Source organism: Anthonomus grandis, chromosome 3, assembly GCF_022605725.1.
Source record: "Anthonomus grandis grandis chromosome 3, icAntGran1.3, whole genome shotgun sequence".
In the NCBI taxonomy this organism is placed as follows: domain Eukaryota; kingdom Metazoa; phylum Arthropoda; class Insecta; order Coleoptera; family Curculionidae; genus Anthonomus; species Anthonomus grandis.
The window spans coordinates 4,832,474-4,854,876 of NC_065548.1; the positions used below are offsets into that span (position 1 = coordinate 4,832,474).

Below are 22,403 nucleotides of genomic sequence, written 5' to 3' on the forward strand. Positions count from 1 at the left end.
GAAAAAGACAAACGATCACATAAATCCACCGCGAAAAACCCCTTTTTCGGTTTAAAAGAAGAAACAAGACGTCGCGACGGCCGTCGCACGATCCGCCACCGCCGCGACGCTCTCGCACGGCCAGTCCGCATTCCAACTTCCTGGAAGCCGGAACTGCCACGTGACGTCAGCAGTAGAGCGCGTCGCGACGTCCATGTTACGTCACGATAGAACGACGTCGACTTTAAGGCGATTCGCGCTTTAAGTTTTTTTTTTTTTAATTTTATTAAATTTGTGGTTAAATTAAAAAAAAAAATAAAGTTTTAGGTTTTAAAATAATAACGAATTTCGCAGCCGTCTTTCGGACCGTTAATTTCAAATGCGACCTCCGTAGATAAACACGTATGTACGACAAACTTGGGTAAGTCTGTAGATAAAGTTTTTGAAGCAAATTTTGATTTTTTTTTAACACCAGGTTCACCACTGTTTCCTTTATTCCAATTACGGCATAAATTATTAAGGCTCTAAAACCATCTTATTAGAATAAAAAGAGCGTCATTATCACGTTCTAATTAAAAACGTGCATTACCTAATTTACTTGGTATGTATGTATGTGTGTAGCACCTTATTTACACGGATTAAGTCAGCTCTAAGACAATTTAAAAATATAAAATATTATGCGCCTAAAAATGTTATCTTCTGTTTAACATTCCACGGTCTTAGACGTTTAAATATAATTAGAAGTTTTGTAGATGGGTACAGTTAACAGGCGTATAAAATCTGATTTTATTGTGATACCCCTGCTGGAGGATGTATACAGTTTTTAATTTTTTTTTATATTATTATGTGTTTATTAAGTTGGTTTGAATTTATTAGTCAAAAGTATGTATTAATTTTTTTTTATTGCCAAAAACACGATTATACAAGGATAAGGAGGGCCAGTACAGGGATCTCCGTAACCATGAGAGTTAGAAAGTTGGTTAAATAGGAAGAGTTTAGCGGCTTTGGATGGTCAATAATATGCCGCTTTAAAATCTAAAAAATACCGAGTAGTTCCGGAGTTTTTTCGTGAAAAAAAAAATTTTGTGTTTTAAAAAAAAAAGTTCATGATGGTGGCCCAAAGACGAAACGTCGCATCTAAAATTTAATAACGGCATAAAATCTTAAAGAGGGAAAAAAGTGGATTTAAAAAAGATGACCACTAGACTCTCGGAAATTTACAATTTATTACTCTCAACATTTTTGAAATATAGTATAGTAATATTATTAAATCAGCCCCGTATACATAACTCCATTTTAACGAATACAAATGATTTTGGTAATATAACTAAGACATTTTTCTATAATAACTTATACGGCCATTTCCTTTTATAAATGAACACATTTTTGCTATGATTCAGACCTTTAAATTGTGTGATTTTTCCCAATTTAACAGTAGACTATTGGTATATTCTTCAAATGTGTAATCCATGGATGACCACTAGACTCTCGGAAATTTACAATTTATTACTCTCAACATTTTTGAAATATAGTATAGTAATATTTTTAATTCAGCCCCGTATACATAACTCCATTTTAACGAATACAAATGATTTTAGTAATATAACTGAGACATTTTTCTATAATGACTTATACGGCCATTTCCTTTTATAAATGAACACATTTTTGCTATGATTCAGACCTTAATTGTGTGATTTTATTCAATTTAACAGTAGACTATTGGTATATTCTTCAGATGTGTAATCCATGGATGACCACTAGACTCTCGGAAATTTACAATTTATTACTCTCAACATTTTTGAAATATAGTATAGTAATATTTTTAATTCAGCCCCGTATACATAACTCCATTTTAACGAATACAAATGATTTTAGTAATATAACTAAGACATTTTTATATTATGACTTATACTGCCATTTCCTCTTATAAATGAACACATTTTTGCTATGATTCAGACCTTTAAATTGTGTGATTTTTCCCAATTTAACAGTAGACTATTGGTATATTCTTCAAATGTGTAATCCATGGATGACCACTAGACTCTCGGAAATTTATAATTTATCACTCTCAACATTTTTGAAATATAGTATAATAATATTATTAAATCAGCCCCGTATACATGACACCATTTTACCGAATACAAATGATTTCAGTAATATAACTAAGTCATTTTTTTTTATAATTCACACGGCCATTTCCTCTCATAAATAAACGTATTTTTGCTATGATTCAGACGTTAATTGTGTGATTTTTTCAATTTAACAGTAAACTATTGGTATATTATTCAAATGTGAGTGATTCACTTCAAATATTAATAAAAATAAATTGGATTTTTTTTGAAAATGCGATTTTTTTACCATTAGTTTTACCTTCCAAATAAATATATTGACACTTCCTATAGAGTTCAAACCCTACCTTTTCTTCTTCTCGCTGTATTCATTATCTAGGTGCTACACTAACCTACATCCATGGATGACCACTAAACTCTCGGCAATTTACAATCTATTACTCTCAACATATTTAAAATATAATATATTAATATTTTTAAATCAGCCCTGTATACATGACGCCATTTTAATGAATACAAATGATTTTAGTAATATAACTAAGACATTTTTATATAATGACTTACACGGCCATTTTCTCTTATAAATGAACACATTTTTGCTATGATTCAGACTTTTAAATTCTATTACTCTCAACATATTTAAAATAAAATATATTAATATTTTTAAATCAGCCCTGTATACATGACGCCATTTTAATAAATACAAATGATTTTAGTAATATAACTAAGACATTTTTATATAATGACTTACACGGCCATTTTCTCTTATAAATGAACACATTTTTGCTATGATTCAGACTTTTAAATTGTGTGATTTTTCCCAATTTAACAGTAAACTATTGGTATATTATTCATATGTGAGTGATTCACTTTATATATTAATAAAAATTAATAGGATTATTTTGAAAATGCGATTTTCTTCCGTTAGTTTACATTACCTTCCAAATTAGTATATCGAATATTACTTACCCTTTTTATAGTGTTCGAACCCTACCTTTTCTTCTCACTGTATTCATTACCTAGGTGCTAAGCTTACCTACACCCATGGATGACCCTAAACTCTCGGAAATTTACAATTTATTACTCTCAACATTTTTGAAATATAGTATATTAATATTTTCAAATCAGCCTCGTATGCCCGTGACGCCATTGTAACAAAAAAAAATTATTTTAGTAATATAACTAAGACATTTTTCTATAATGACTTACACGGCCATTTCCTCTTATAAATGAACACATTTTTGCTATGAATCAGACCTTAATTGTGTGATTTTTTCCAATTTAACAGTAAACTATTGGTATAATATTCAAATAAGAGTGATTCACTTCATATATTAATAAAAATAAACAGGATTTTTCTGATCGGGATATCTTACGAACCCAAACCGTTTAATGGCTGATAAAACTGAAAATTGAATAAAAGCTTTAAAAATGCGCTGTCATGATACATCGTAAAAAAATCCTTAACTTTATTTCATTGAGCAATTAGTTGTTTTAAAGCCGCGCATACGGTTCTCGGAAAAAAACATTTTTATTTGCTTTTGGTTAAATCTAATATAACGATTGTTTTTATCACAATATGGACGTGTATGTTTTTACTTAATTAGGTTTAATAGCGTATAATGTTTGTTTTGAAAATATTATTAAATTAAATAGGAAGATTTTGAGAAGGCAGGACAATATTATTTTATTTCCTACTTATATTATTAATAGGCAGCAAGGTATTTCGCTTAGGAGCATACGTCTGAATTGTCCTGCACGTATCCAAAATAGTTTGACAGCATCTTTTTACTTTATATTTTAAAATTCTTCCAGAAGATGTTTTGTTTTTTTTTAGGTTATTGTCTTCCTTAGGAGTTTTATATTAGCACCTCAAGTCAAACTTTTGTCTTAGATTCAGATGTTTTTTAAGGGCGCCTCATAATTTACATTGGATTTGCTTGTTTGTCAAGTAAATTGAACCTCCTTCTGTTCATTCGTTTAATGCAAGATATTACCTGGATTATTTCCAGATTTAAATTTATACGAATTACCTGGGATCTTTGTAGTTATAGTTTTATAGGACGACTTTGCCTCCATCTTATCCTACATTCCATGAGGAGAATTCCAATCGATCAATTGTTCACTTGATGGAATGTAAAATAAGATATGATTTTTTAAGTTATAGTAGACTTTTCTTTTGATAAACAGTTTGCTAGTGAAGTGGACTTTATAGAAGTTTTAGTCTTTATTCGATTAATAATAATAGAAAAAGCTCTTAAACCGACCCAAAGCAGACAAATCCGGATGGTACCACCTGCATTCTGTAATAGGAATTAATTTTGCAAATCAAACTATGGAAGTGGCATACGTAATTGCATATTAGCCTGTACCATTTTTGCATACTTAATAAGGTTTCATTACTCTCTACCTTTTTGAAATAGACTATAGCTTAATGATTAAAGCTAATATAAGTCGACGTTAGTCTGTTGTCAATCTTATGACACTTGAACATGTCCACGCACATTTATTTCTATTTTTTCATTGGAAAAATACAGTTAAGCTAATTTAAACCAAAAAAAGCAAATTTCCATTCAAAAATTATTATTCAAAGTAATATTCTATTAATATAATAAAAATAAAAAAAATCATCAAACAAAAATACTTGCAAACGAAATTTGGCTTGTGGAAAGTACTGATAATATTAATTTACTAATTACTGCTATAATCTTTTAATGATTTATGATCCCCAATCACTTGATTTAGAAAGTAAATCTAAGAAGGAATTTATAATATAAAAAATTAATAGGGTCCATACAGGATTTTGCTTGATATAGGCCACTGCTTTTACTTACAATAAAAAATGGTATGTTAAGTCTCCAGTAAATCAATTTTGTCTGTAAATGAGTGAAGTCAAATCAGTCAATCAAATCAAATCAGATTAAGAAAAATACAATTTTTTATGATTAAAACCTTAATACGTGACATTTATATTTTTTTATAAACTTTCAATGAAGCTCACTTTAATCAATAACAATAGTAAAATCTGATAAACCGACCCAAAACCAGACATACCGGGGTGGTACTACTTGCAGTCACTTGGCTTGCATAATCACCCTGTACCACTTAAGAATACTTAATAAGGTTTTACTACTCTCTACATTTTTGAAATAGACTATAGCTTATTGATTAAAGCTGATATAAGTCGATGTTGCTCTGTCAATCTTTTGACACGCTTTCCACTTATAGCTTGAACATATCCAGAAGGTCCGGGCACATTAATTTCTACTTTTCCATTAAAAAAGTCATTTAAGCCGATTTAAACCGAAAAAAAGTGAATTTTCGTTCCTCTATACTAAAAAAAGGAAAAAAGCGAGAAAGGAAAATGATGTTTAATTTCTTTTTATGGGAAAATTCTACTACTAACAGTTAATTCATATGCGATCAGCAATCTTGACGTTTGTTATGAAAGTCAGTTTCCAATTGTTGATTGATCCAGCTAATTAGTCCTATTTTCCAGAAGAAAACTCTTTTTGAGTAATAGAACTAGAAGTCTATTCCAGGCATTTGATTAACTGCACTTTACTCAATGGTTCATTGGATCAAAGGCTATTTAACCAGCTTGCCCATATTCTAGTAATAGAATGACACTTATTTCACTAATAATTTTTATATTTTATTTGGAGACTCTATTACCAGAAATTTGTATATGCCATGGGAAAATTATTGTTTTAGACATTTTTTAATTATCAAAAAATATTATTCAAAGTAGTTTTCTACTAATATAATTACTAGAAAAAAAACCAAACAAAACAAAAACAAAATTAGGTTATATTACTCTCTACTTTTTTTAAACAGAGTATAGCTTATTGATTAAAGATAATATAAATCTGTTTTTACAATAAAAGGAAACATTAACAGTTAAAAAATCAGATTTGTCAAAAAATGAGTGGGGATTTAAAAAACATAAGGAAAAATCCTGACGTACATATACTTTCCAAAATATATATTCTGCTGTTTTACTAATGTTTAATTAAATCAAATAACGAAAATACAATTTCTTATGATGATCGATATTGATCAATCTATTTACAAACGAAATTTGTCTTGTGGAAATTACTAATAATATTAATTTACTGATTACTTCTATAGTAATATTTTAATGATGTATAGTTTTAATCCTTGGACTAAGAGAGTGAATCTAAGAAGGAATTTATGATTCAAAAAGTTCTAATTAATGGCGTCCATACAGAACTTTTGCTTTATATACGCCACTGCTTTTTCATAAAATAAAAATTAAATCCCTATTTATTCTTTCTTTCAGGAGTAATAGAACTAGAGGTCTTTGTTGAGAAAGAGATAGAAACTATTCAAGGCATTTGATCCACTACACTTTACTCAATGGTTCTTTGCACCAAATGCTATTTAGCCAGCTTGTCCATATTCTAGTAATAGAATGAGACTTATTTTACTAATGAGTTTTATATTTTAATTGGAGACTCTGTCAAACCACAAATCTGTAAATGCCTTAAAAAAAATATTTTTTTATACTTTTTTTTTATCAAAAATTATTATTCAAAGTAGTTTTCTATTAATATAATTACTAGAAAAAAAAGCCAAACAAAACAAAAACAAAATTAGTTATATTACTCTCTACTTTTTTTAAACAGAGTATAGCTTATTGATTAAAGATAATATAAGTCTTTTCTTACAATAAAAGGAAGTACAGTTAAAAAATCAAATTTGTCAAAAAATTAATGAGGACTTAAGTATATATACATTTTTAAAGAAAAAAACTTGACGTCATATATTTTCCAAGAAATATATTCTGCTATTGTACTAATGTTTTTTTAAATCAGATATTGAAAAAAACAATTTTTTAGGTACCACTTTTGCATAATTAATAAAGTTTTGTTACTTTCTACATTTTTTAAATAGACTATAGCTTATTGATTAAAGCTAATATAAGTCGCCATTGCTCTGTCGCCAATCTTTCGACCTCATATCTTAAAAAATTCAAGAAGGTCTACGCACAATTATTTGCACTTGAATCAGTAAATCTAAGAAGGAATTTATAATACAAAAAATTGCAATTTAATCAATGGCTTCTATACAGGACACTGCTTTTTCTTACAAAGAATGATCTTGGATCTAAATCTAATTTGTCAAAAATTTAAAGGGGATTTAATAAAATATATGTTTTTGAAGAAAAAAACCTTGACGTCATATATTTCCCAAGAAATATATTCTGCTATTAAACTAATGTTTTTTTAAATTAGATATCGAAAAATACAACTTTTAATGATTAATATGTAATATTATGTAAAATTTTTAAATAAAGTTTGTTTTAATTTATATTAGAGTGCTCTGACTGTACGCTGCACTTTGTCGTACCAATTTCAGTGTTTATCCGATGGATAACAATAATCAGGGACCCATTGCATAATTCCAACAATTACTTTTGCATACTAAATAAGATTTCATTACTCTCTACATTTTTGAAATAGACTATATCTTATTGATTCAAACCAATATAAGTCGATGTTGTGCTGTTGTCAATCTTTTGACACGCTTATAGCTTGAACATATCCAGAAGGTCCAGGCACATTTATTTTTACTTTTCCATTAAAAAATCACTCCCTATACTGAAAAAGGAAAAAAGCGAGTAATTCAATTGGCATCGATGGCGGTGCCCGATAATAATTACCTTATCTAAGGTTTCAATTAGAACCATGATTAACAGCCTAAACCCTAATTTCTTTTCATGTGAAAATTCTACTAGTAACTGTTAATTCATATGTCTGAAAGTGAGTACCCAATTGTTGGTTGGTCTAGCTAATTAGTCCTATTTTCCAGAAGAAAACTCTTTTGGAGTAATAGAACTAGAGGTCTTTGTCGAAAATGAGATAGAAGCTATTCAAGGCATTTGATTCACGGTACTTTACTCAATGGTTCTTTGAATTAAATGTTATTTAACCAGTTTATCCATGTTCTAGTAATGGAATGAGACTTATTTTATTAATGAGTTTTATATTTTATTTGGAGATCTATTACCAGAAATCTGTATATGCCATAAGAAAATTATTTTTTTATCCATTTTTTTTTATCAAAAATTATTATTGAAAGTAGTTTTCTACTAATATAATTACTAGAAAAAAACCAAACAAAACAAAAACAAAATTAGGTTATATTACTCTCTACTTTTTTTAAATAGAGTATAGCTTATTGATTAAAGATAATATAAGTCTTTTCTTACAATAAAAGGAAGTACAGTTAAAAAATCAAATTTGTCAAAAAATTTATGAGGACTTAAGTATATATACATTCTTAAAGAAAAAAAACTTGACGTCATATATTTTCCAAGAAATATATTCTGCTATTGTACTAATGTTTTTTTTAAATCACATATGAAAAAAACAATTTTTTAGGTACCACTTTTGCATACTTAATAAGGTTTTGTTACTTTCTACATTTTTTAAATAGACTATAGCTTATTGATTAAATCCAATATAAGTCGCCATTGCTCTGTTGCCAATCTTTCGACCTCATACCATAAAAATTTCAAGAAGGTCTATGCACAATTATTTGCATTTGAATCAGTGAATCTAAGAAGGAATTTATAATACAAAAAATTGCATTTTAATCAATGGCGTCCATACAGGACACTGCTTTTTCTTACAAAAAATGATTTTGGATCCCTAGTAAAAAAATCTTATTTGTCAAAAAATGAATGGGGATTTAATAAAATACACGTTTTTGAAGAGAAAAACCTTGACGTCATATATTTCCCAAGAAATATATTCTGCTATTGTACCTACTTATGTTTTTTTAAATCAGATATCGAAAAATACACATTTTTAGATAGATATGGAAGTGGCATATATCATTGCATAATTCCAACAACCACTTTTGCATACTAAATAAAATTTCATTACTCTCAACATTTTTGAAATAGACTATAGCTTATTGATTAAATCCAATATAAGTCGATGTTGCGCTGTTGTCAGTCTTTTGACACGCTTATGGCTTGAACATATCCAGAAGGTCCAGGCACATTTATTTCTACTTTTCCATTAAAAAATCGCTCCCCTATACAAGGAAAAAAGCGAGTAATTCAATTGGCATCGATGGCGGTGCCCGATAATAATTACCTCATCTAAGGTTTCAATTAGAGCCGTGATTAACGGCCTAAACCCACGTGAGTGCGTATATACAAATCTATTTTATTCGAAAGATCTTTATCAGTGGCTTAATAGGCCTGCCAGCGAACACACACCTCTTAGGCGAGACACTTTATATAGGTATACATATTTTTCGATCTGTTATGGAAATTATTACTATTGCAAGCCTATGGACTGTCACGTATTTATTATACCACAATGGTAATAAATAAAGCATATTGGATTTTTTTTTAAATGGAAAAATGTTCATTAAACGGCAATTTTCAATGGAAAGAAGTGTTGGTGAATTCTTTAAATATTTACGGCGGTGACAGGTTGGAATTGATCGGCGCTTGAATAGTTCGGGTCGTTTTCCAGCCGAAGAATTTATATTGTATGACCTCTTATTTGGGCCTACTATAGTGTCAAAATAACTGTTACGAGGATCTAGAGGGGATATTTACAAAATTTTAATATTCAAATGATCGTTTCTCACTTTGGATCTATTGATTTTCTTTGCTTACAAATTATTTTCCTCTAATAATTATTTATAGTTTTTATTAATTATTTTCTGTTTCTCTAGGCAAATTAAGGCAATTTTGATTAGTCCACTTACTCTTCCTCTATTTTAATTTTTTTAGATATTTCTAGAACTATATCTTGTTCACATTTAGGTATTCAATGACTCTATTATATTATTATATTTCAAATACCTGACTAATGAAATTTTACATTTTTTCCAGGTAGTTGTTGATTGTTCAACTTCCTCCAGGATAATTAAATTAATTTTTAAATACTTACAGGCAATTAAAGCTAACCTCTGTTTTCTCTCAGATTTCTCCTGTAAAGGTTTATCTTCTTTTTTTGTTCTTTCATACTCCTTCATCGTCTTCTTTTACACCTTTTTCTTCACTTCTACGTATTTTTTTATCAATTTTTCATTCATTTTTCTGTTTGTTCATTTCTACTATTTTCGTTTATTGTATCCAGTCCACATTTTCTATTATTTTTTTTAAATTTAGTTAAACAAATATTTGAAGCCCCAATAACATTTAGTGTGTCATATTTTTGATTTTTATTTTTCTTTTTTAATTTATTGATACTTCGTATTTATACTGTAATATAATATTTCTTTTAGTCCCTATCTTGCCCTCTGAATTCTTATTTTAGAAATTTGAGTATAAATAAGCAGGGAAATAGAAAGGGACGGGGGGATTAAAGCACGAAATCAAAAGTAAAAGTAATTTTTTCTTACAAGAACCTAAATCACTGCAATTTTATTGTTTTGCATTCTCATATCTTTATTAGCCAGATATTTTTTTATTTATTTCAATTTTTTTTCATTAATTTTATTTTGTATTATTTTTCATATTATTTAATTTTTTTGCAACAAATTCAAATTACTTAATATTCCTTAATCTTAAACAAATTTGTAAGGAAACTTCACCATAATTACCGATAATATTCCTCATAGGAAATCTCATATTTACTTAGATGAGTATTCAAAATTTGAATGATTGCTCTGAAGTAAATTCCAATAAATGGCCTCCTAGACCACCTGATCTAACACTATTAACCAATTTTCATTATTCCTCAATTTCCTATAGTGTACATAAAAAAAACAATAAAATTACTAAAACTGGTAACTATCCAGAGTCTTATAAATAGCCATCTGGATCACCAGATCTACAATAACACGATAATTGAATTGATACCATCAGCAAATAAGTTTTATTTCATTACCAAATCATGCACAAATTGATTAAGGAGCATTTGATCTAAAGAATCATTTTGTAAGTAAATTCTAATAAATGGCGACCTAGATCACCAGATCTAACACCATTAACCAACATATACATCGCAAAAAACTCATTGCTAAATAATTTTAAGATTGTCAAGAATGGCCATCTGGACCACCAGATCTTTTGTCACAAGATAATTTTCACCAACTCCTAAAACACTTTGAATTGTGGCGATAATTCAAAATAAAATAATGAAACGTTTAACAAGACTAAACTCTTTAGTTGGACTGCAGATTGTAATAAATAGCCATCCAGATGACCAGATCTAGCACCCTCAGTCCATCAATCATCAGCAGATCAAATACAATAATCTTTATGCGTTTTAACGCTTTTGCTCTTAGTTTTGAGCGTTATGAGTAAACTTCTTTATTTATAAGTTCTGCTGTTTAGTCAACATCGATGATATCATCTAAAATGAAATGCCATTACCAATTTATGGATAAATTAGTTAAAAAGCATTTGATTTGAAGAATCACTGCATAAATAAATGCCAATAAATGGATGGCCACCTAGATCACCAGATCTAACACCATAAACCAACTTTTATCAGTAGCAGACCAAATACAATAATCTTTCTAAGTTTTTACAGATTTTCTTAATTTTTAACATTAAGAGTTAATTTCTTTATTTATAAGTTCTACTGCGTAGTTGTCATCTAAGTATAATCAATCATAAGTGAAATTTAATTACTAGAATATAGACTAACTGGTTAAAAAGCATTTGATTCAAATACCACTGAGTGAAGCTAAGTGAACTAAATGCTTTGATACTTGAATACAAAAATCTTTCATTTATGTGATCATCGGCAAATAAGTCTCATTTTATTACTTATGAAGAGCGTTTAATGTAAAGAATTACTGCGTATGCAAATTCTAATGAATGGCCACCTAGGTTACCAGATCTGACTTTATCAGAAATTTCTATTAATTTTCAATTTCTGGTAAAATATCCATCAAGACAACGGTAAAATTGTTAGCTAAGTAGCCTTTGGATGGTCATAAATGACTACTTGGATAACTACTAGATCTGCTATCTCAAGAAAATCTTCACACATTTTTAAGATTTTAAGAGTTAACAAGGCCAAATTCTGACTTGAGCAGCAGATTCTACTGCAATATAAAAATCTTCCTACGCTAGTTCTACTGGTTAGTCATCATCTATAATTATCAACAAATAAGTCTCATTTCATTACCATTTGTTGATAGACAATAGTGTAGCTAATTTAGTGAATCAGATGCTTTAAACAGCTTCTCCCTCAGTTCGAAGAAGTTGGATCAGAGAAAAATACGGAAGAAAATGTATATAAAGATTCATCAGTATCCTTATTTTATGAGACATTGAGGCTCTAAGAGGAACTGAGGAAAATCATATTTTCGACCCAACCACTCACAAGAAGAGTTTCCTCCTGAATCATATGCAGCGTTATTACACCTAAAGTAATTCGTTGGACTAATTATTATTTGGTTAATTAGTTTTAGAAGGAAACTCAAGTTTACCAATCAGATCCATCTAAATGACTCAGTATTTACTGAAAGAAGTTGTGACAAAAAAAATTTAATGGAGAACAAGCATAATAGGAAATGATTCAGAAAATAAGAATATCTGTTGCTATATGGATCAATTTAATGATTATCAAAAGGAGAGTTTGCTATGATATGCTGCATCATAGGTTACATTCCATTAACTGCTTATTAAGCCATGCCTTTCAATGAAATTATCACTAATACTTTCAGTCCAGTCATGGTCAATTTGAACCATTTCTTCAAGTTTTGAGTCAGAAGATTCATTTGTACCCTGGTTGTCTCTTATCGTACACTTTTCCTTGTAGAGTTAATTGAAGGAGGCCATAACGTTGTTCGTTCTTCATACTATGGCCTAAGTATTCCAATTTACTTAATTGTGGTAATAAATTCGCATTCCTTTGACATTCTGCGTATTACTTAATTATTTATGATTCAGGGGATTCTTAGGACCCGTCTGTAGTATCACATCTTGAATGAAATAACTGGAAGAGTTATAAGGAAACTGGAAAGAGAGTGCCGAGAGCGTCCAAGCCTCCGCTCCATATAGCAGAATTGAAAAATTATAAAACTATAGGACGAGGATCTTGGTTTTCAGAGATAGGTCAAGGCTATTGAAGACTATCAATTGACTCTGTTGGTTAATGACGAGCGTTTGCTAATGTCTAAAGATTTTGTATTTTTAATGTTTAGATCCAATCCATACTGTTTGCTACTACTACTACTACTGTATGCGAGTTATTTGGTTATAGTAAATATTTTGGATAATTCTCAGATCTTTATCATCTATGCCAATCTCTTTAGGCAGTGGTATAACTTTATGCCTAACTGTATCGAACGCCTTCTGGTAGTCCACAAAGCTTACATATATATGACAGTTGCCTGAAATGTGTCTTTCGTGTACCCAGAGCATTACGAAGCCCAAATTGTGTACGTGTTATTTGTTCTTCATATTTTTTTATACACTCTCTTGTAAATAATTTTTAGGAACGTCTTAAGCAGATGGCTCGTTTTTATTCCGTTGTCATTCATTAATTTTAAACCTTTTGATTAAATGTTATCAGATCATGTTGTTTGATTCCTCTTATAGCACCTCCTCCCTCGTCGCGTCGGTATTAATCAAACCTCTAGTTATGCAGTCTGTGCTACTTGTGTCATTGTGTCGCTCATCCCTAAATGTTTCATTCAAGCGTCGTTTCTTTTTTTTACTTCTATTATTAGGTTTCCTCGAGTATCAATTAGGCATTCAACCTGTTTAGGTTTATTGAGGCCTACCGCCTCTTTGACCTTTTGGTGGAGGTTGAATCAGTCATGTTTTTGTTATAATAGCTGTATTTCTATGCATTTGTCCGTTCCCTGGTAATTTTTTGCAGTTCTAACAGCATTTTTAACTTCTTTGACTATCTTTTTGTATATTGTTGCCATTTTTTAACCTTACGTCTTCCTTTCGTCATGCCTAATATCTCTTAACATATCCGTTTCTCTCTTTCAACTCTTGTTGGATTTTGATGCTTATTCTGAGTTAGCGTGCGTAATTTCTTGACTTCTTCTTCTGTATTACTAGTATACTTTTCAATATTTAGATGTTCTCTCACGTACTATTGTGCATTCTGATGTATGCGTTCGTGTTTTACTTGTCCTACATCACTACAGTGATAGACAATATATTGGATTTATTGATAAACTGATGGTATGAAAGATCCGGCCTAAAAGATCCCATCGAAGGTCCGATTTGGCGAAACAATTTGCAAAGCGACGTTATTACGAGAGGCCCGACACTCATTCGCTCTGGGAGTTTGTCGATGCGATGCGGATCGTATCGAAAATAAAACCTGTTGGAGTTTCCGATGCCCAATCCGTTGCTGCTCCCGCTGCAGTAGTAGTAGTAGCAGCAGCAGCAGTAGTGGCGAACGTAATAGATTGGCAGCTATTTTTCGCGATGAAATAACGACCGTTCTTTGCCGTAGGTCTGACTTTTCCGATTTCTTTCATGTTCTTTATGACGATGACAGTCGCTTTGCCTATTGAGAAATCTTAATTTATTTCGTTTAAAACATTCAACGGTCTTTGAGAAACATGAAAAATATTTCATTTCAGGCCCAAAAAAAAATCTGGTGATCTAGGTGGCCATTTGCTACCACCACGATGTGCGTTACATTTGGAATTATTTCACCGATCTCCTATAGCGATAATATCATTAAATTCTACGACAGCACCATCTCACAATTGCAAGTAATAAAAATAAATCTTTATTAATAAAATATTGCCAAGTGGAACGAGCGTGGCGCGCTTTGAAATACAGTCGGGCAATTTATCGTGGCTCATTACCGGCCTTTATGCAATTACATAGAAGGGTACCTACGGTACGTGATAAAATGCGCTGAAAGAGTCAGTCTATCGCTTTGTTGTGGTGCTGCTGGCCAAGCTCGGGGAAAAATTCGCACCTCACCTGTGTATGTGTGTGCATACGCGCATTTTGTGTGTAGGAAGTCGCCGACGAACAGTACTTTATGGCACTGGGTACTTTATGATTTTTGTATGCCTAAGAACGTACCGGGGATCAGACTGCTTGCTTCGGTCAGCGAGAATTAGATGACTAGTTTATAATGCAGATTCACGAAAACACTCTTCATAAATCATTTACCAACGGTGTTACGTTGTACTGAAGTCTTTAAGTAAATAAAACACTAGTAATTAACCAAGACACTTTAATAACTGAACAATTCTCGTTTTTAACATAATTCGTAATAACATGTGAATTCCGCCTAACGTCCCATAATAATTGACACTTGTCATTACATATAAGCGTGTATTGAGCGTACGATACTAAAGGTGAATTTACATGACTTGGTAACGGAATAATTTACTCATGACTGTAGGCCCAATATATAACAATCTGATAAAAATAAAAGTAAACTTCAATTTACTGTTCAAGACAATTTAAGCAACAGCAATAGATATATAGATATTAATAAAGGTTAATAGAGACTGTATATCTAGAATCTAAATGATACTTACAAAAGTAGTCTACTTGAGAAAAGACGGTTAATCAGTTTGCTGACATTAGTGACAAAAGAACTGCATCCATAATATGGTTTGTGAGAGGGTACATGAAAAGATGCTGATTTTCTGATCAAGCTACCATGATCTTGAAGTCTAATTTTGTGCAGTACATCCATTGGTTAAATCGTGATTTTCGACGAGTCTAAAGACCAATAAGAGGAAGTTCACTCTCAAATTCTTCATAAACTATAGGTAAAGGGGTCATCAATATACCTTAAAAACTTGTGCTGGACTTGTTTAATGATTTGTGTGAGGTTGTGAGAATGTAGTGACCTGGTGTTATACTGTAAAAGAGGTTTATGGAATTTATATTCTGAAAATTTTTGATTCATTGCTAGATAAAGACCAACATTTTTAGAGACTTGGACACAGCTGACATAACATGAGATCTTTCATACTAGTGACAATCTTCAAAGGGAGAACTTCAATGCATATAAGTAAAGAGAAGCAAATAAAACTCAGCAAATAATCCAACGAAGAATTCGGTTCGCAGTTGTTTAATTAAATTTCAATCAAAAACAAACCCAGTAACTAACTCGCTAATTAAAAAAATCCACTTTCGGTGTGATCAAATTAAAAAAATAAAATAAAAGATTATAGCTCCCAAATGGATGTCGATGATTTATTTCAAGACTGCGTTCGTATCTGATAATATAAATCAATTTTTTGCTTTCTTTTGTGCGAAAGATTCGTTGCAGTGTTTGATCAAACGCTTTTATCTTAAATTAAATCCAATTCGGAGGGTGGACCCTGTTGGCTATTTGTTTTTGGACATGTCTGATCCTTTTGGTTTTTTACATTTTGTTGCAGTGGACGTAGAAATGTATATGGAAGCAGTCCTGAATTCAAAGTGAAGTAATCAAGAGGAAAATTGAAAAAGTGATGGAAACTGTATAAGAGTTTCATCTACGGTTGAAAGGACAAAAAGGCTGAAAAGAGAAGAACAAGGTTAAGTTTGTTTTTGATGTTTTTTTTGGAAAGGGCGTAAAAAATTTCAAAGGAAAAGGAAGACTTCAAGGTTTCAGTTTTCTTCAAGAGATCGTAAATGAAAACCGAGACAAAAGAACTTCAAAAAGAAAAGGAAGAAAACTATTAAAGAAACGTCCAGAGGAACCAAAATGATTACAAGCTTATTATGAGAAGGTCAAAATAAGTTAAAATCAAGAATCATATCTCTTACCTTTAAATTTGAATATCAGTTACTGTCATAGAAAAAACCTGATCATATTGGACAGGGCCTGCAAAGAAAGAGGTTTAATTTTCTTAAATCTGGGAGTAAAAAAAAGTGGATACTGGATAAAAAAAAAACATTACATTGAATCTCAATATTCAGAAGGTCTAAAAATATTGGGATAAGTTAAGAAGCATGAATTGATGAAGATCACTCTAAAAAGTAAGACAGACTAAAACAGTCAACATGACAAATCTTTAAAAATGAAAGATGTACAAAACAGAACTGCACTAAAGAAGATTCACTATTAGACAACAAAAAGCTAGAGGCAGAATCCTAATTAAGACCTTAGAGAAAATAAAATAAAAAGAAGGGTTCATCACATGTATGCAGCGCACCCTTCGCAGCCATTGGAACTATTTGAGAAATAAATATGAATAATCGATATTGCAGGTAGTGACAATACCGACTGGGTCTTATCAAGAAAGACGCGGGATATTCGAATTTGATATAGGTGGGATATTTAAATTTAAGGCATGCAGGTATACATTCTAGCCATACATTCATAACCAATATATCTCGTAAATTATTAGAGATAAGCAAAAGGTTTTATTTAGAGAAATTATTTGGACATTAGATCAAAACGAGTTTTCAAATCTTTCCGAGTTCAATAAAAGGAAATACATAAAGTAAAACAAAATATAAAATTTAATAAATCGTCTAAAAAAGAGAAGAAAAACCTGTAAAACTGTCAGCTGATCAAGCAATTTCCAAAGTAATTTCTCGCGTAATATATGTCAATTATTTTTAATGATCCGTATACTATTTGAACCTTGAGTTTTTATTTTTTGACCAGAAATCCTGTGACTTATGCTAAAGTGTTCTCATTATTATAGGTTCGATCCAGATCAATAATTGGTCAATTTAAGTCACTATTTTTAATACCAATTAATAAGACAAAATTAGTTTCAAAATCTTTGTATTCCAAAGTCTTGTAAGCTGTCTAACTTACAATTTCTATCGAATACTGGTGTCAGTAAATTATTTACTAAAGTACACTTAGACGGATTTGTATTTTGGGTTCACGATTGGTGCATTCTACCTTCTTCGCACTTAAAAATTTAAATTATCGCTCTACAGGTCTTCCATAGCTGTGATAATAGTAAACCATCCAGATTTAAAAGGCATTTTTTTATCTTTCTCATCTTTACCAGAACAGATATGCATCTCCTATAAAGTTATCTATATTCATGCTTACAAGTTCATCTATTGGGACTATTAAAAATAGTTGGTCAATATCATCAATAAATTCTGCTCTAAGTATGGCATTTACTGGCATACTTTTAAAACTACCTTTGACCATTGCCTTAACACTTAAAGCAACGCTGTGACTTACAGTTTCGGCAACTACAGACACCTTAATTTTCTAAACGACTGCTGTTCTTATAATTTCAATAATATTTTGGAATATGTACTAACGACCGAAATCTTCTTGATTGATTTATGTGGAGGAATTTATTCATGGAAGCTAATTTAGTTCCATATTATTCCGTTTTGGTCCCATACACTACATTATACTGTGATTCCAGTTTCTTCAGTTTGGATAATGGCTTTTTTAATGAGCATTTATTCCTGCTTCCTTGTTTTATGAAGACCATTTAATATAGAGACTAAAACATGATTGCCAAGATCATTTTTTCTACCTAGTGGTGCTATGTCAACATATCCGTCTATTTTGTTATTGAATTTGTTATACACTAGTTCTTCAGAAAAAGATATTTCATTAAAAATTAACGAGCAATCGCTATCAATAGGTTTCATCTGTACTTATAAAGTCAGTTATTTGTTCATTCAGCAGTAAAAATTTGTATGATTTCGGTCCTCTTTTATAGAGGGCCAAAGCATATACTTTATCTCTTGTTGTCCATGTTGGTCGTTTTGCTTTTGGAGAAATGACGATACAGTTGGATCCATGCAATTTAACATACCTTTTCCAGCTAGTTGATAAACAGTTTTTAACGTTATTTAAAATTTCGTTTTTTGGTTTCCAGATTTTATTCTTTTGGGAATTTGAGAAAGTCTTGTTGTTCTTTGACTGAGATTGACAATGCGAGTTCCATTTATTTTTATATAGCCTCATTAATTGTATTAAAAGAGGACTCTGTTAGAGCGGGCATGTTTATGCAACTTATTATATTAATCTTCTTGCTAGGAACTTTCTTTAGACATCCAAATTTTACTAGTCTCCTTTTAAATAAACATGTGAATAATTCTAAGTCAAAATGGTTTTTACGAAGAACATGTCTTTTGACAGAAAAGGGCAAATTCAAATTTTCAACCCATTTCTTTCGTATTACCGAATCTGAAGGAACTTCATTTTTTGGAATTGAAATATAATGGACATTAGGACAATTAGGACAAAAGGCCAATTGACCAACAATAGGAAATTGTTTAATGTATTTGTATTGAGCAATTATTTTACATGTCTATACAAAGCATTGAGTTATCATTGTAAAATACAATTAATAAAAACAATAATTGTTTTTCACAATTACAGGTGATAAACCTAAAAATCTAAAATTTACATAAAAGTATATACAAACCTTTACCAAGATCTACTTTTCTGTAGATTTTTATTGAAGATTTTCTCCAATTTTTCACGGTAAACACACGACTACATTTTATAAGTTACTTATTAAATACTACGTAATTACTAAGTAAATGTAACAGACCAATTATATTATACAGAGTGACAAGTTACAACATTGGGTATGTACCGTTTTCAACTGTCAGTACAGGATTGTACTGTGCTGATTTTACTGTAATTTGTCGTTCCGATTTTATACAGCGTGCTGTTTTGCTCCAAAAAAGGAACAGTTTTCACAACCACAACATAACCTATAAAACCTAACCTATAAAACTTTCGAACAAACATATTTCCTGTGAGAAAGTAAAATACACGTGTACTTTTGTGCCTTTTACTTTCTGCAGTGCAGTATGTGCACAATTACGAGTTTTCTTAAAAATTTAAAAGGCTAAAGAGCACAAATTTGGGGTCTTAGGAAAAATTGTGTATACCTACATTACTCATGAAAAAAGTAAATTTCATACACTCGTGTGAATTTCAAAAACATCACCACTTGAGTGAAAAATATCACTTTCTTCACTAGTAATGTAATATACTATATTATCTTTTGAATTTGTACCTAGGTACCTGAAATGCATCCTAAATTGCTCTTCGGAATATAGGTTTATCACGTTTTCCAAATAATTTGGAACGCGAATACGGGCCTGTCCTTGAGCCTGTAATTGGGCAATATAAAAGTCTTCTTGGTCCAGTTCATCTTCCTCATCATCAGTTAATATTAAAAGGGAAACGGTGTTTGCCACTATCATGACTGCTAAATTATTGGGGTTCATAGCCATAGCTTTTATTTTGAACAATTTATGTTTTGAACTGACAATTTTGACATTCCCGCACTATTTTACTGTACCTACAGTAGCTTTTATCCCCAGTCAATCCAGTAAAGATTAATGACGTCATTCAGTACTGAATCAGTAAACTGAAACAAATATCGGAACGACGTCCAGTAAATTCAGTACTGACAGTTGATAACGGTACATACCCATTGACTGTGAATTACGACGATGTCAATATCAGCTGTTAGTATCAAGTCCCGGTGTCGGTGGCGCCACCCTTTTTAGCCATTTGAACTATTTACTCTGTCAAGTGCCAGTGCAAATCATTTGACTTCTCTCTTATTTTACTTTCTCTAAGATTTACCTCTATAGAATGTTGTATACATAGATATTATATATAATAAGTAAAATAGATAGGCAACTGCTTAATAGGCGGTTGGACTTTTACGCTGGTGGCGACGTACTGCGACCTGAGTGTCAACTATTCACCTGATGCGCCGAATGGCGGGCTTTTTAAAATTATTGGTATGTTTTTGCCATTTAAATATTTTTTGTTAGACTCCACATTTTTGTTGGTATAAAATATGAACAAATATCATATTTAAAACTACAAAAAACAAAAATATGAAATTTAACAAGAAAATTGGTAATAAACAAAAGCTAATGTGAAAAATGGCACTAATAAAAAATAAAATCTAAATTATCATAGAGAACTTAGATTTAATTTAATAAAATTTGAATAGACGTTTCACCGCAAAATCTTGTCAACAAATTGATTATTCTATTCCAATATATTTATTAAACAAGTACTCACACACACATAAATAGGAATATTGATAATTGGAATCTAAATAAGCTAGAAAAATTAAAAAAGTGTGTATCCAAATAGAATTTACCAATAAACTTAATCTAGATTATACATAAATAATTTAAATTTTAGGAAAAACTTACTAAACTTTTTTGAAAAACCCTGTATGAAATTAAGATAAAATGTTATATTTTTTGTAAAATTGTGTTTTGTTTATTCATATAATAATCATTCATATAATGATCATTCAATAATCATATGACATCACTTTAAAAAATTATTTCACTGTATAAAATCTTAATACCACAGATAAACCTTATGACACTTTTGTTTCATATAAAAAAAATAAATATAAAAATAATAAAAAAATAAAGATAAATCTTAAATTTATTTTTAAAGGGTTTTAGTTTTATATAATCCAATATATTTTAATTTTATTTCCTTCTCACATACAAAAGAAATAAAATTGTCATTTTTCCATTGTGAGACAATAAAATTTCAATCAATAAATAGAGTGTAATGAGGATTTAATAACTGAAATCTTAGCAGGTGTAGATACAGGGCATTTACCCTCAGAATTTTTTTGTGGTATTTGTGGTTTAACTGCAGTAATGGAGGAGGATTTAACAAAAAAATTAGCTTCTTGTTGGCGAATCCCAGAAGTTACAGTTAATGTTTCTTGATTTGTGACTTGACTTAAACAATGGCTGAATCAGGAGGCAGTTATTCTACCGTGTCCCAAGTACTTGATTCTGCAAAAGAATAAAAGAAAAAGTAGAATATTATTTCTAAATTCGAAATCAATCAATATTTAAGTCTTAGTATAGATTATATTTAACTTAATGATTTGGAAATATAAGACTTATTATTTATTATCATTTGGTAGGAATAAAGTAGGAATAGCATCACTTTTTTATAAGTGACTTTTGTCGAGTTCCAATAAAAAAGCGTTCTGGTCTGACACGATATGAACTTCTGACAGTTTTTGTTGATTTTCTTTGCAACTCAGCTCTTCCAATGCGTATTAGCCAGAGATTCAGTAGCTGGAATTGAAATAAGTTTCCCGTGCCTGGTTGTATATTATATTAAGAATGTTGTTAACTGATGTCAGTACATTAACAGAAGGTTCTAGAAGTATATATATTTGGGTAGGCTTAAATTTGTGATTTATTTGTTTTGTATTTTATTCATTAAATCACTTAGAGAACATGGACTATTTTATTGAAGGTCCAGAAGTGCGCATTTCTGATATTAAAGTTCTTTCTTCAGAGTTCATAATATGATCATTACTTCGCATTGGGATAAATTACCACCTCCCTCTACCTTAGATATTCTATAAATAGTATTGTCTGATGAAGAACTGAACTTGTTCACTTTATTAAAAAAAAATATTTCTATGCAATTACTTCTGGTTGTCTTTGAAGTGAATAAA

General features: G+C 30.5%; 1 protein-coding gene and 1 long non-coding RNA gene across 2 annotated transcripts in view; one reads left to right on the plus strand and one right to left on the minus strand.

The window, feature by feature from the left end:
- The first annotated feature begins 299 nt into the window (after positions 1 to 299).
- Positions 300 to 22,403, plus strand: part of LOC126733755 (uncharacterized) — a 196,204-nt gene continuing 174,100 nt past the window's right edge. The window contains exon 1 of the mRNA XM_050437149.1: positions 300 to 400. Coding sequence (XP_050293106.1) covers positions 384 to 400 — 17 coding nt within the window. The 5' untranslated portion in view covers positions 300 to 383. The remainder of the gene's footprint in view (positions 401 to 22,403) is intronic.
- The window catches only part of LOC126733758 (uncharacterized), a 28,022-nt gene continuing 26,959 nt past the window's right edge, over positions 21,341 to 22,403 (minus strand). The window contains exon 2 of the long non-coding RNA XR_007659855.1: positions 21,341 to 21,723. This is a non-coding gene — a long non-coding RNA (uncharacterized LOC126733758). The remainder of the gene's footprint in view (positions 21,724 to 22,403) is intronic.